Source organism: Eublepharis macularius, chromosome 14 (assembly GCF_028583425.1).
Source record: "Eublepharis macularius isolate TG4126 chromosome 14, MPM_Emac_v1.0, whole genome shotgun sequence".
Lineage (NCBI taxonomy): Eukaryota > Metazoa > Chordata > Lepidosauria > Squamata > Eublepharidae > Eublepharis > Eublepharis macularius.
In genome coordinates this window covers 51795077-51807809 of record NC_072803.1, presented here as the reverse complement: position 1 = coordinate 51807809, position 12733 = coordinate 51795077, and the positions used below count along the sequence as shown (strand labels likewise).

The window sequence follows — 12733 nt, the reverse complement described above, 5'->3', positions numbered from 1 at the left end:
CTCTGGAAGAGCTGAGACCGACCCAAGGTCACCCAGCTGGCTTTAAGCGGAGGAGTGGGGAATCAAACCTGGCTCTCCAGATTAGAGTCCCGCACTCTTAACCACTATACCAAACTGGCACCAAACTTAACTCCTCTTGCCACATCAAACTCAACGCATCAGCAGTCAGGAGTTCTCTTCTATCCTGTATGGAGACAGCAACCCAATTCCACCTCCTGGGGCAAATTACCAGTCAGAAGGTCTGGGATTGGCTATCTGTGGCATACAAACGGCATGGCTGTGGAGCAACAATGCAGTCCTTGTCTTCTGCCATTCAAGGCTCTTGCTCTGCCCCTGGGCCAAAGTAATCCTTAGCCCACCTTGCCGGTCTATCTTTGGCACTCTCTTCAAGGTCTGGTCTGGGATGTCGAACTGAATATGGAATTAGATGTGGCAGCACCAGGGGATTATGTGGCTCTGCCAATTTCCCAGGTGTTCTCTGGAAACGCCATGTGCTTTCCTGCATCTGGAGTCATTCCCTTTTCTCAGTAGGTGGCCATAGATGTGGTTTTGAAACGCTGAGAGATACCAACAGGCATTTGGAGCAGGCATTTTATTCCATTCCCCCTCTCCCTTCCCCACAAATGCTGCAGGCCATTTCCTGTTTGCGCCAGCTGGTCAGGTGTTGTCCTTTTGCACATTTGCCTGTTCCCTGACACCTCCTGCACATGGCCCCCAGCTCACGCCATCTCTTTAATTGAGTTTCTCACTTTGGCTGGAGATGTGATGGGACTTGCTGGCAGGAGGGTCACTGGAGAGCTGTAAACAGGGGGCTTGCCAGGCAGGTGGGATGCTGGGGGCCAAGGATGCTTGTGTCACTTTGAAGGAGGGGGGGAGGTAGGAGCTCAAGCTGCCTTTGCTCTTTTCGGACAAGGAACATAGAGCCATGTCCTGTCTATCAAAGGCTGTTTCTTTCCTTGTCCATAAAATAAGATGTTGTCTCACCTTGTCCTTATAAACTGTTTTAGCTTTGCATCACGCCAAACTTTTTGAGGAAGTGTGCTTTTGAGTTCTTGGGCAATTCAGGGGCGGGGGAAAAGTTCCAAAGGTCTTGTAATACCTTTTTTATTAGGAGCAGCCAAAATGTCACACACACACACACACGGTGTACAACCTTTCATGTTCTCCAGAATGCTAAGTCAAGCTGGAAGTTTGATTTTTTTTCTTTTTAAAGTAAGACAAGGGGAAAAAAATAAGCTATTTCAAGGCCCTGTGTCTGCAGGTGGTAGTCTTAAAAGGGAGTACAGGTTGTGTGGCATAAGTAATTGGATTAGGTGGTGCTGGGCACAAAACAGGTTTTCAAGTTGCCCCAAACTTGTAGGGACAAAGGAGGAGGGTGCGGGAAGAATGGCATTCTCCCTTTGAGAATATAAAAGGCAGCAGTTAATCGAATGTCTCTCCAGCATTAAATGAAACACACAAGTCCCTGAGTAAGGCAGAGAACAAAAAAAACAACAGCAGTGCGGTTGATCTTTTGCCAGGTTCTCTCTGAGGTGGACAACTTCTGTACAGATTGCACCACTCCGTATCGCAGGTGTATTTCAGTGCATGGATTCCAGGGCTCCAGGGAGGGAAGGCAGCATGGTATAGCTCGATCTCCCCAGATCTTGCAAGCTAAGCAGGGTCAGCACCTGGATGGGAAACCAACAAGGAAGACTCCGCAGAAGAAGGCAATGGCAAACCACCTCTGCTTCTCATTTGCCTTGACAGCCCTCGTTGGGGTCTTTTTAAGTTAGTTGTGATTTATTTTATTTCATTTATGTCATTTATAGTCCACCTTTCTCACTGAGATTCAAGGCAGATCACACAGTGTGAGATTAGTGCATTCAGTATCAAGAACATTTTCATAAAGAAGGCCATAGGGTAAATAGATACAAGTTTACATAGATATAGCATTAGAAGAAATTCAGTTCAGCATAGTGGAGAAGTCTATGGTTCCTAACTCATTAGCAAATAGGGTTGCCAGCTCCAAGTTGGGAAATTCCTGGAGATCTGGGGCGTGAAACCTGGAGAAAGTGGGGTTTGGGGAGGGGAAGAACCTTGGCATGGCATAATTCCATAGAGTCCACCTCCAAAAGTAGCTATTTTCTTCAGGTGAACTGATCTCTGTGGGCTGGAGACCGGTTGTAATTCCAGGAGATCTCCAGTCACTACCTGGAGGCTGGCAACGCTATTAGCAAAGCATCTAAGACCCAGTGCTCTACCATATAAAACAAAATACTCTTTGTGTAGCAAACATGCTTGTCCTAACCTGATATGTCCCTGATATGCCAGCTTCCTGTGAGCAAAATGTACGTATGAGTATTCCATTTTCACAGCCTCTTCCTGTACTCTGAAGTGGCACAGCCCTCCCACAATTCGCTACCTTAGTAAGAACCAGGGCTTTTTTTCTGGGAAAAGAGGTGGTGGAACTCAGTGGGTTGCCCTATGAGAAAATGGTCACATGGCTGTTGGCCCCGCCCCCTGATCTCCAGACAGAGGGGAGTTTAGATTGCCCTCCGCACTGCTCCAGCGGCGCGGAGGGCAATCTCAACTCCCCTCTGTCTGGAGATCAGGGGGCGGGGCCACCAGCCATATGACCATTCTCAAGAGGTTCCAGAACTCCGTTCCACCGCATTCCTGCTGAAAAAAAGCCCTGGTAAGAACTAGGCTAAAGTAATCTGGGGGAAAGGCTCTCACCTAGACATCTTCCAGACAAGCTTGTTTTCAGACTTGTTAAATGACTTCGCCTTGAATCTGAAGCAGTGCAGCCTAGACAGATCTTGGCGAAAGTTAAATCTGAACGGCAGGAGAAAGAGGAAGAACCTTCCTGACAGCCAGGAATGCAATGCTGGTGGTGAAATATCTGTAGCGCTTGTTTTCTGCCGTGGGTTCCTCACCATGCAGAAATGAAAAAGGGCATGGCATTTATCTCTGCTTCTCCAAGGTGCTTGGAGTGGGGTGTGAGTAGCTGTCGTTCTTGCACCTGTTTTAACAGAACACAGCTACTTTGCAGAGCTTTTATCCCCTCCTCCTCTCGAAGCCAGCACCCCTGTCAGCTCAAATATATCGCCAGCCTAACCCCCACCTCAGAGCAATTCCATCTCCACAACACAACAAGTAGTTACAACTTGCAGTTATCCAAATATTTTAGATTTCGGCTCCCTCTCTGGGCCATTCTTTGAAACAAGGTTCTGCTGTCAAATCCATAAATCTGTGGGGTGGGGGTGGAGAGGACTGATTTATTTATTTCAAATATTTATATCCTGTCTCTCAGTATGAATACTTAACATCTGGCTCCCAAAGCACTTTTTTTTAAAATTATAAAACCAGCCAACAAGACATAAACTTTAAAAGGGCAGTAAAAGCCCTACCATCCTATGCTCAGCAGTACCATTCAGACAAAGGGGCAGGGCAGGGTAGAGCATTAAAAAATAGCATGATCATAAAATGCTTATAGATGCCAGATTTCATTCATTATCTCTGCACTTCCTTCCTCCAGGGACCTGCCGATTCAGGCTGTTGGATGGGGATTGAACCCAGTTCTCCCTGATCTAAATCAAGCACTCTAGACATTACGCCAGACTGGTGCTCTCACGCCACAGTATTGCTAAAAATGTGGTTACTCAAGAAGTTCAATGTGGCATACTCCTGACTTCTCGAGTATCTCTTCTCCCCAGAGGATTATTAGACAGACTGCTGTAAAATAAATTAATAATGATTATTTAATTGGTTTGCCAAAGTACCTTTCCCCTGTCTGACCTTTTTGTTATGATCTAAACCTTAACCCAGTGAATTCAGATGCTCTTTTTAAAAGGAACGGGAAGAAAAGAAGCAGAAGTTGGTAAATTGGGAACATTTCATAAGTGTATGGAAAGTGAGAACAGCAGATGTGGGTGACTCAGGGAACCCTGCTAAAGGCAGCTGTGCTTTGGGGGAAACTTACAAATTCCCATGCAGTGGGGAGTGCCGCGTTGATTCTATTTATACCCTTTCCCTATGCGGCTAGCTCGAAGAAGGCCTCTTTGATCCTGGCTGCATTAGATTTCCAGCCCACTCGGGTCTCCTCTTGGATCTGGATTTTTTGAGGTGTTGCCAACTAACCCTAAGCAGATTTGTTTGTCCAATGAGTCCATCAGGACGTGCTTCCTAATATAGCTTTGGAGACAACAAGCTGTGGGATTCATTTTTCTGAAACTTTCTAAGACAACAGCTAAGTCCGTGGGACCCTCCCCATGGCTCATGGAGAGCCACATCTGCAATTATAAGCAGGGCTTTTTTTCAGCTGGAACGTGGTGGAACAGAGTTCCTGAACCTCTTGAAGATGGTCCCATGGCTGGTGGCCCCGCCCCCTGATCTCCAGATAGAAGGGAGTTTAGATTGCCCTCCGCGCTGCTTGGCGGCGCGGAGGGCAATCTAAACTCCCCTCTGTCTGGAGATCAGGGGGTGGGGCCACCAGCCATGTGACCATTTTCTCCGAGGGCAACCCACTGAGTTCCACCACCTCTTTTCCCTCAAAAAAAGGCCCTGATTATAAGTATGTATGGGCCATCAAGTGGCAATCAACTTAGGACAACCCCAGCAAGGGGCTTCCAAGGCAAGTGAGAGGCAGAGGTGCTTTGCCATGATCTTCATCTAAAGAGGCTTCCGTGGTGGTCTCCCAGCCAAGTACTGACCCTGCTTCATTTCTGAGATCTGATGAGATAGGGTGACACCATATCATCTCATACACCACACTGAAAATTACCAGCAAACAAAAGAGCCCCATGAGTGCTGCATGTCCTGTGTGCCACTCCGCCAAGCACATAACACACAATGATATATGTAACTCACTGTAACTTCTTAAATTATCAGCATATATCTGCACATGTAAGGTTGTCTCTTCCCACTCCTGTTGAACTCTGGCCAGTGCTTGTGTATCTGGAGTGAGGAGAAGGGCTTCCCTCTCTGCCTGCCACTCTTTCCCCAGTAAGTTGGGTGAGAAAGTGAGATTGCCAAGGCACCCCAAGACAACTTGTCGTAGAGAAAGGGGAGTAAAACCACCTCCATCACCCCACTGGTCCAGCTTGCTATTTTCTTAGGTGGCTGTTGGGTGGTTTTATTCTCTCTTCACTGCAGTTAGCTTGCTCTGCTCCCAACATTTGCCCCAGTGCTGAGATGAGACCTCAGAGGTTGCAACGAAGGTTGCGGGGAGGAATACTGGAGAGGGTAAGCCCTTTAGTTCCATTGCTGGAATGAGGCCCACAGCTCAGGGAGTCTTACATCTTACCCATCTTCAAGTTACTCTTGTTTTAAGGTGGGAACAATCTGACAAGCATAAGCCGTATTGGGCAATTAGCTTGTTCGCTTTCCTGGAAAATGGGGTGGATGACACATTGAGGGAGATCCACAAGTGGCATGCCCAAGAGCCACATGTGACTCCCAGGCTGCTGAGTATCACCAAGCTAAGTACTCATTAAGGTGGTAACTCTTAGCAGCAGCTGGACCATTTTGAACAGCAGGTTGAGTGTTCTTCCATACCCCCCCCCCCAAAAGGCCATTTCACATATTAAAAATTGGTTCATGCTAGTTTTCAACATGCATGATGTCTCCCCAATAAAGGAATGCTCAATCATGGAAGTCTCCTCCTAAAGTAGCAGTGCACAGTCACAGGCTTACCACCTGATTGAGAAGTAAGAACGACTTGTTTGTCTAACACACTTTTCAATGGGATCTTTCCCCCATGTGGCTTATAGCCAGGGCTTCTTTTCAGCTGGAACGCGGTGGAATGGAGTTCCGGCACCTCTTGCAAATGGTCACATGGCTGGTAGCCCCGCCCCCTAATCTCCAGACAGAGGGGAATTTAGATTGCCCTCCACACAGCAGCATGGAGGGCAATCTAAACTCCCCTCTGTCTGGAGATCAGGGGGCGGGGCCACCAGCCATGTGACCATTTTCTCCGAGGGCCATCCACTGAGTTCCACCACCTCTTTTCCCAGAAAAAAAGCCCTGCTTATAGCTGTCCACAATTAAAACTCGAGCAATGGTGCCTGAGCTGTCGAAGGAAACAATGGAGGCAGCTGTTGTGTTGTGGAAACAGCAGGCACAATTTGAGATTCCATTAAGGGTGATTGGATATTGTCTCTAGTGCACAGTTAGGCAAATGCAGGATGTGAGTATCCACTAAGGGATCATGCTCTGCATAGCCTGCCGTTTAACACTCTGCAACTGCTGCTGTATGTTTTAAAATTGTGGATAACTGCCCTGCCTCAGGTCATGTCTTTGTAGAGTATCTTGACCAGCCCGGTCTCATCCAGTAAGCTCTGACTGGTACCAAGATGTGGACTCATGCCATCACTTTACTGACAACATCATCAGCCATTCCAAAAGATGCTGCTGTTGTGTTGAATCAACCGGTGGCTCACTGAGAGGCGCTCCTGTCTCCCAAAGGATGGGAGGAGATGGGCTCCCTGATTGTTTACTAGCCAACCAATTCGCCTATCACTGCTGATTGCAGGCAGGTTCATGAATGATGCCATCTTCCAAAGGAAGCAGGAGAATGGGCTCTCCTTGACTGCTTCATAGACAGCGGTTCTTTCACAGGCTTACAGTAGCAATATTAACAAAAGTTAACTCATTCTTCCGATATATAAGTCATTTACAGTGCAGTCCTAAACAGAGTTCCAAGTCTATCAGAGTCAATGTTCTTAGAATAGTATTGCGCTATTAGAGAGCTGTCCTCCTCATTATTGAATGGTGACTAATAAATGTATCTAATGAATAGTAATAAACAGGATCTTAGTTCATCTTAGAGGCTTCTGTGAAGTCCCACATTGGGACTGTGCATGTGTAGGACAGCCTGCTCGATGAACTACTAGAAGACTACTCAGTGAACAACAGCTACAGGTAAACACAACCCTATTTTGCTGTTTCTGAGAGAATTTTGTTAGGATCAGAGCATTCGAGCTGGAAAGCACAGGCCCAAAAATGGGGTAGGGGACGCTTCACTCCTCAAGGGTTTGTGTGATCTTTGCTGTGTCTGGGGGTTAAAAGAGGAGGAGCAAGGAAAGTGGTTGACCATGGTCAGAGCCTTTTGAGTCCCAGCTGCCACAGAGAGAAAATGAAGCAATCTAAATGGCTGGAGAATCTCACAATGCCGGTGAGCAAAGGGAACAAATCATCCTGGGAAACTGGCTTCTCTGTTTTGTGGGAGGGTTTGTGAGATATGAGCAGGAAAAGAGGGCTGTCAAGCTATTATTAAAATAATCCCACCATAAATACTTTGGCCCTGTACAAAATTAAGTCAAAATATCTCTGTGTATGCATGTATGCACTCAAACTGCATTCTCAGTTTTGTTAAGGTTTTCCCCTCTAAGTCCACAAGGAGGGGGATAATTTGAGTCTGTGCAAGTATGAAGTACAAAATGAAATAAAAGGCAAAGTATCTGGTAATGTCTGGAGAAGGAATTAGCAACTTGGATGCCTGTAGGTGTGCCTTAATGGCCTCTGGTTCCCACATGGAGGTATGTAGCTGCTCTTGGTTGCCCATTTCAGAATGAATAAGTGGTCCGTTCATGGATTTTCAAGCATCACATCTAGTTTAAAGGTATGCCTTCATTGGGCTGTTGATGCTTGAAGGAGTTAATGCACCTCCATACACAAAACCGCAAACGATTGTTGCCCCTGATATGCTAGTTTTCTGTGTGTGGGGAGTTTTTCCTGGGCAGCAGGGAGAGATTGTATGAAGGAGAATTCACTCCTGCTGACCCCTACTTCATTCTGATGTGGTACTGCACATGTACTGATGGGATGCACCCAACGGGGCAAATAGTGGCTCCCTTGGGCCATTTCAGGTTAGAAAAACAGTACAAAGGGATCCTTAAGCCTTCTTTCCTTACAGTGAAATCCTAAGCAGAGTAACTCCAGTTTAAGTCCATTGATTTCAATGATTTCCAGTCTAAGCCCATTGGTTTCTAATGTGCCTGAGAAGCTAAGTTTCAACAGGCAAGTACCAGTCTACATCTGCTTAGCAGTGCATGGAATGGACCCATGAAGAAGGAAACGGGTCATTGGGAGACTTGGAGTCTTCACTGAGAAATGAATCTCTGGCAAAATTCTCATATGCCAAGAAGTTTCAACTTAGTTTCAACTTTGCATTTCTGTCTTTTCTTCTAAAAGAAATGCTGAGAGTTTTCCTGCAAGACAGCACAGTCTTTTCCATACTTGTTTTCTTTTGTTTTGGTCTCCCTCTCTTAAAAATTTAAAAGGGGTCCTTTGAAAATTATAAATCTGTTGCTGGTGGTAGATAAGCAACCAAACAACACTTTCCAAAGAGATAGCACCTAAAGTTTCTGCTCCCACAGTGCACAGTGCTGTGGCTGTGGATAGGTTTAGGAAAACTTTGTTGCAACCACACAGCCTCTGCCTCAAGCAGTCCAGACTGCCTTGTCCAAAAGTCAAAAATAAGCTGGTTGTCAGCAGGACAAAGCCTGCCCCTGTGCTGAGCATCTCAGAAATCATAAATTTAGGTTGACCTCCAGTTGAAAGAATGTTAGAACATAATAAACAGCCAAAGATTGATTCTAAGTCAGCCTCATCGCAGTAGTTTACAAGACTGTACTACGTGGCTTTCTGCTGTACTGACTGACAGTATTATTGGGTACAGGCTATATTTTTCTGTAAGCTACCTACCTGAACATTAAGGTATCCCTTGAAGACTTTGTTCTGTGGTGTCGCACTGTCTAATGCGCAGTTGGGGGTTATATAGCCTCACCTACCTACTAGAGCAGTACCAATCCTTTCTTGGGATCTCTGTCTTGCTCCTTCACTGCTGGCTTTTAGGCATTTGGCGAAGCTGGTGGTCTTCCAAAAAGTTTGTGGAGGCCAGTGATCTAAAAAAGGCTTCGAAAGTTGCATCTCTGCTTAAGCTTGCACTATGACTGAATGTTCACTCCCTGTGAGTCCGCGGCAGCCGCAACAAGGAGCTTTGTGGCAACGAATGTGGCATGAGCTTTCATGAGTCATCAGCAACAACACAAGCTCCAGCCCAGGAAATCTTATAGACGTTAAATGTGTTAGCTTTAGGGTTGCCAGGTCCAGGTTGGGAAATTCCTGGAGATTTTGGAGGTGGGTCCTGGAGAGTGTGGGGTTTGGAGAGGGGAGGCAGGGCCGGCGTGCCCATTGAGGCCAGGTAGGTGGTTGCCTCAGGGCACGGGGTGCCGGAGGGGGCACCAGAGGAGGCGCTGGGGGCGGGAGTGCATGCCACGGAGCTGCAGCCTCCCAGCCCTCCTGCCCCATGCTGCTGCCACTGCCAACACATGCCCCCGGCTGGACGCAGCAGCCGCGGGCAGGCGTCTGGGGCGGTGCAGGGCAAGAGAGCGGGAGAGCTGGGAGGCCACCCACGTGCCGTCCCAGCCGCTTGCTGCAGCAATCGGGCTGGCTTGTTCGCACACCCATGATGCCACATGTGATGTCATCGCGCAGGCTGGTGTGTGTGCGCACGTGCATAAGCGCACATGTGCGGCCAGCCAGCTGGCCACCCACGGGCACCAGAAACCCTGGTGCCGCTCCTGAGGGGAGGGGCCTCAGAATGGTATAAGGCCATGGAGTCCACCCTCCAAATCCACCATTTTCTCAAGGGGAACTGATCTCTGTCACCTGGAGATCAGTTGTAATTCCAGGAAATCTCCAGCCACCACCTGAAGGCTGGCAACCCCAGTTAGCTTTTATGGTGCCACAAGATGTTTTGTTATATTTTAACACTTCACAATTTAGTGCTGTCAATCCTCCTGTCATTTCTCCTGGCTGTGTTGGTTCCTATTTTGGTTCTAGTCTTGTTTTTTTAAAAAAAATAATAATGCATTGTAGCTTTTAGGATTCATGGCTGCTTTGTCAATGTATATATTGAAGGATGGGAAGTCAATATTGCCAAACAGAGTAAGAAAAATATTTTTTGCTTGCTTAGTGCTTGTTAGCGGTTGGTATGTGCAATATGAAAACCAATAATGCAACCAGTTTTAAATCTGGTACAGCCTGAATCCATGCAAGAGACCAGAGACTGCAGTTCACTGCCCCTCCACCTTTGACCATCTCCTTGGAGGTCCAAGTTTTGGGTTCACTTTTTTTTTGGCAGTCCTCCTCTCAAGCTGGAATTGATGCTGTCGAACAGCCAGTTCTGATTGCTATTGCTGTTCTTACAGTATTCCATTTTTCTTGCTACTTTTCAGGCTTTCAAGGGAGCCCTTATGAGCTCATACTGGTGCTCGGGGAAAGGAGATGTGATCGAGGACTGGTGTCGCTGTGACTTGAATGCCTTCGATGAGAATGGCCTCCCCAACTGCAGCCCTCTCCTCCAGCCAGTGTAAGCCCTCCTTCTCAAACACCCTCTGTGTGCGCCATCCCAGAGTGGCTAGCGGTGATGCACCTCCCTTGCTTCTGCCAAAGGCCCTTCTTTCATCCAAATGTCCCCCTTCCCCAACTGCCATTAGTCCAAATTCTAAGAGATGGGAGATCTAATCACAGAGCCCCACTGTCTCCAGTTCAGCTATGTGCTGACATATGCCAGATGTCAGCATTGCAGATCGTGCGAGATCTTGGGGAGGCTTTGCAAACTGGCAGTACCTGAGACTGCATATATGCGTGCATGTGTTCTTGCAGGCAGGGCTATCGCCAGGGGCACAAGAATGTGCTGTGTACATCAGCATATACCTGCGTTTCTGTTTCATGTTATGCAAAAGGATGCAGGCTGCCTCTTCATAAGAACATAAGAAGAGCCATGTTGGATCAGACCAAAAGCTCGTCTAGCCCAGCACTCTGTTCACACAGTGGCCAACCAGATGCCTCAAGGAAGCGCACAAGTAGGATAACTGCAACAGCATCCTCTCGCTTGTGTTCCCCAGCAACTTTATTTATTTACTTCATTTATATCCCTCCTTTCTCCCCAAGGGGGACCCAAAGTAGTTTACGTCATTCTGTTCTCTTCCGTTTTATCCTCACAACAACCATGTGAGATAAGTTAGGCTGAGAATGTGTGACTGGCCCAAGCTTCCATGGCAGAGTGGGGATTCGAACCTGGGTCTCCCAGACCCTAGTCTGACACTCTACCTATTACACCATACTGCCTCCGGTACTGGAGGGAGCAATATCCATCATGATTAGTAGCCATTCATAACCTTGTCCTCCATGAATTCATCTACTCCCTGTTTTTAAGCCTTCCAAGTTGGCGGCCTTCACCACATCCGCAAGTTAACGGTGAGCTGTGTGAAGAAGTACTTCCCTTTGTCTGTCCTTTCAGGATTTCTGTCTTTTTTCCTCCCCCTGGCCCAGATTGCGACTGTCTCCAAACGTGGAACCTTCTAGTACTGTCGTCTCTTTGGAGTGGTTGGATGTTCAGCCTGCCATTGGAACCAAAGTCTCAGACTACATCCTCCATCATAAGAAGGTTGATGAGTACACAGACACCGATCTCTACACAGGTCAGTGGGGACTTAGAGCACGGGGGTTAAAACAGACAATGGCTGATTCCGCACACGCTGGGTAATGCACTTCCAATCCTCTTTATAAATCATTTGGAACAGATTTTTTCGTGTGCGGAACAAAAAATCCACCTCAAACGATTGATGAAGTGCATTGAAAGTGCATTATCCAACCTGTGCGGAATCAGCCTTTGAAGGAATATTGAGGTCCTCTGGTTCCATGGGAGAGGGCTTGTTTTGAACAAGCAGAAGATCCCAGGCTCAGTCTCTGACATCTCCAGTTTAAATAATGGCCGTTTCCGCACGTCTTACCTGCCTGCAGAACATCGTGCGAAAGACCCGGACGACAGCGTCTTCTCGCGCAAAATCGCGATTGTGCAAAACTCCCGGATAACAGCATCTTCCGCAAAAGAAGACGCTGTCTTCCAAGTCTTTTGCGCGATGTTCCACAGGCAGGTAAGACGTGTGGAAACGGCCAATGTCATGTGGAAGGTCTTGGAAAAAGACCTTTCTCCATCTGAACAGATAGACCAGCAGTCTGATTCTCTTTTCAGCAGCTTTGTATAGTCATAGGTCTCTAACAACAATGTGGGCACTGGCAGTTGGCTTTTCTTCCTTACTCTCAGTTGGAGAGAAACCTAGATAAGATGGTTTCATGCTGTTGGAGAAAATTACATTTGCTACCAAAGGCAGTGCTGCCAAAAGGTAGCTTCTCTGTGTGTGATTTTTTATAAAAAAAATGGGATATTCTCATCGGAGAGGAAAGACTCCAATTGGTAATGTTATCATTTACAATAACACAAAGCTTTTCTGTTTTAGTTGGCTTTGGGTATCAGGTCAGACCCTTCCCTAGCAATAACCTAACATTTTTTGGTAGTTCAGGCAAGGCACTGTGAGAGGCATCAGAGTTTAAGAGACAGCATATCAATCAAATATGCGACAATGTTTTGTCTGTGACTTTCTTATCTTTTTTGTGGTTTTCATAACAATAGTAATAAATGTGTATCCTTTCCATGAGCTGGGAGAGGCATGCATGGGGTTCTCTAGCAATCTGAAAGGAGAGCAAGAGCAACTTACAGACGATGGCCGTTTCCATGCTACTCACCTTCAATCGGAACGCCGCGGAACGTTGTGAACAAAACCCGGAAGATAGCGTTTTCTCACGTTGCGTGTTGCGCAAAACTCACGCAAGAAAACGCTATCTTCTGGGTTTTGTTCTCAGCGTTCCGCGGCATTCCAATTTAAAGTGAGTAGCGTGGAAA

General features: G+C 47.0%; 1 protein-coding gene across 1 annotated transcript in view; it reads left to right on the top strand.

Moving 5' to 3' along the window:
* Positions 1–12733, top strand: part of ASTN2 (astrotactin 2) — an 804644-nt gene that overhangs the window by 654715 nt on the left and 137196 nt on the right. Inside the window, exons 20-21 of the mRNA XM_054997263.1 lie at positions 10224–10357; positions 11323–11471. Coding sequence (XP_054853238.1) covers positions 10224–10357; positions 11323–11471 — 283 coding nt within the window. The remainder of the gene's footprint in view (positions 1–10223; positions 10358–11322; positions 11472–12733) is intronic.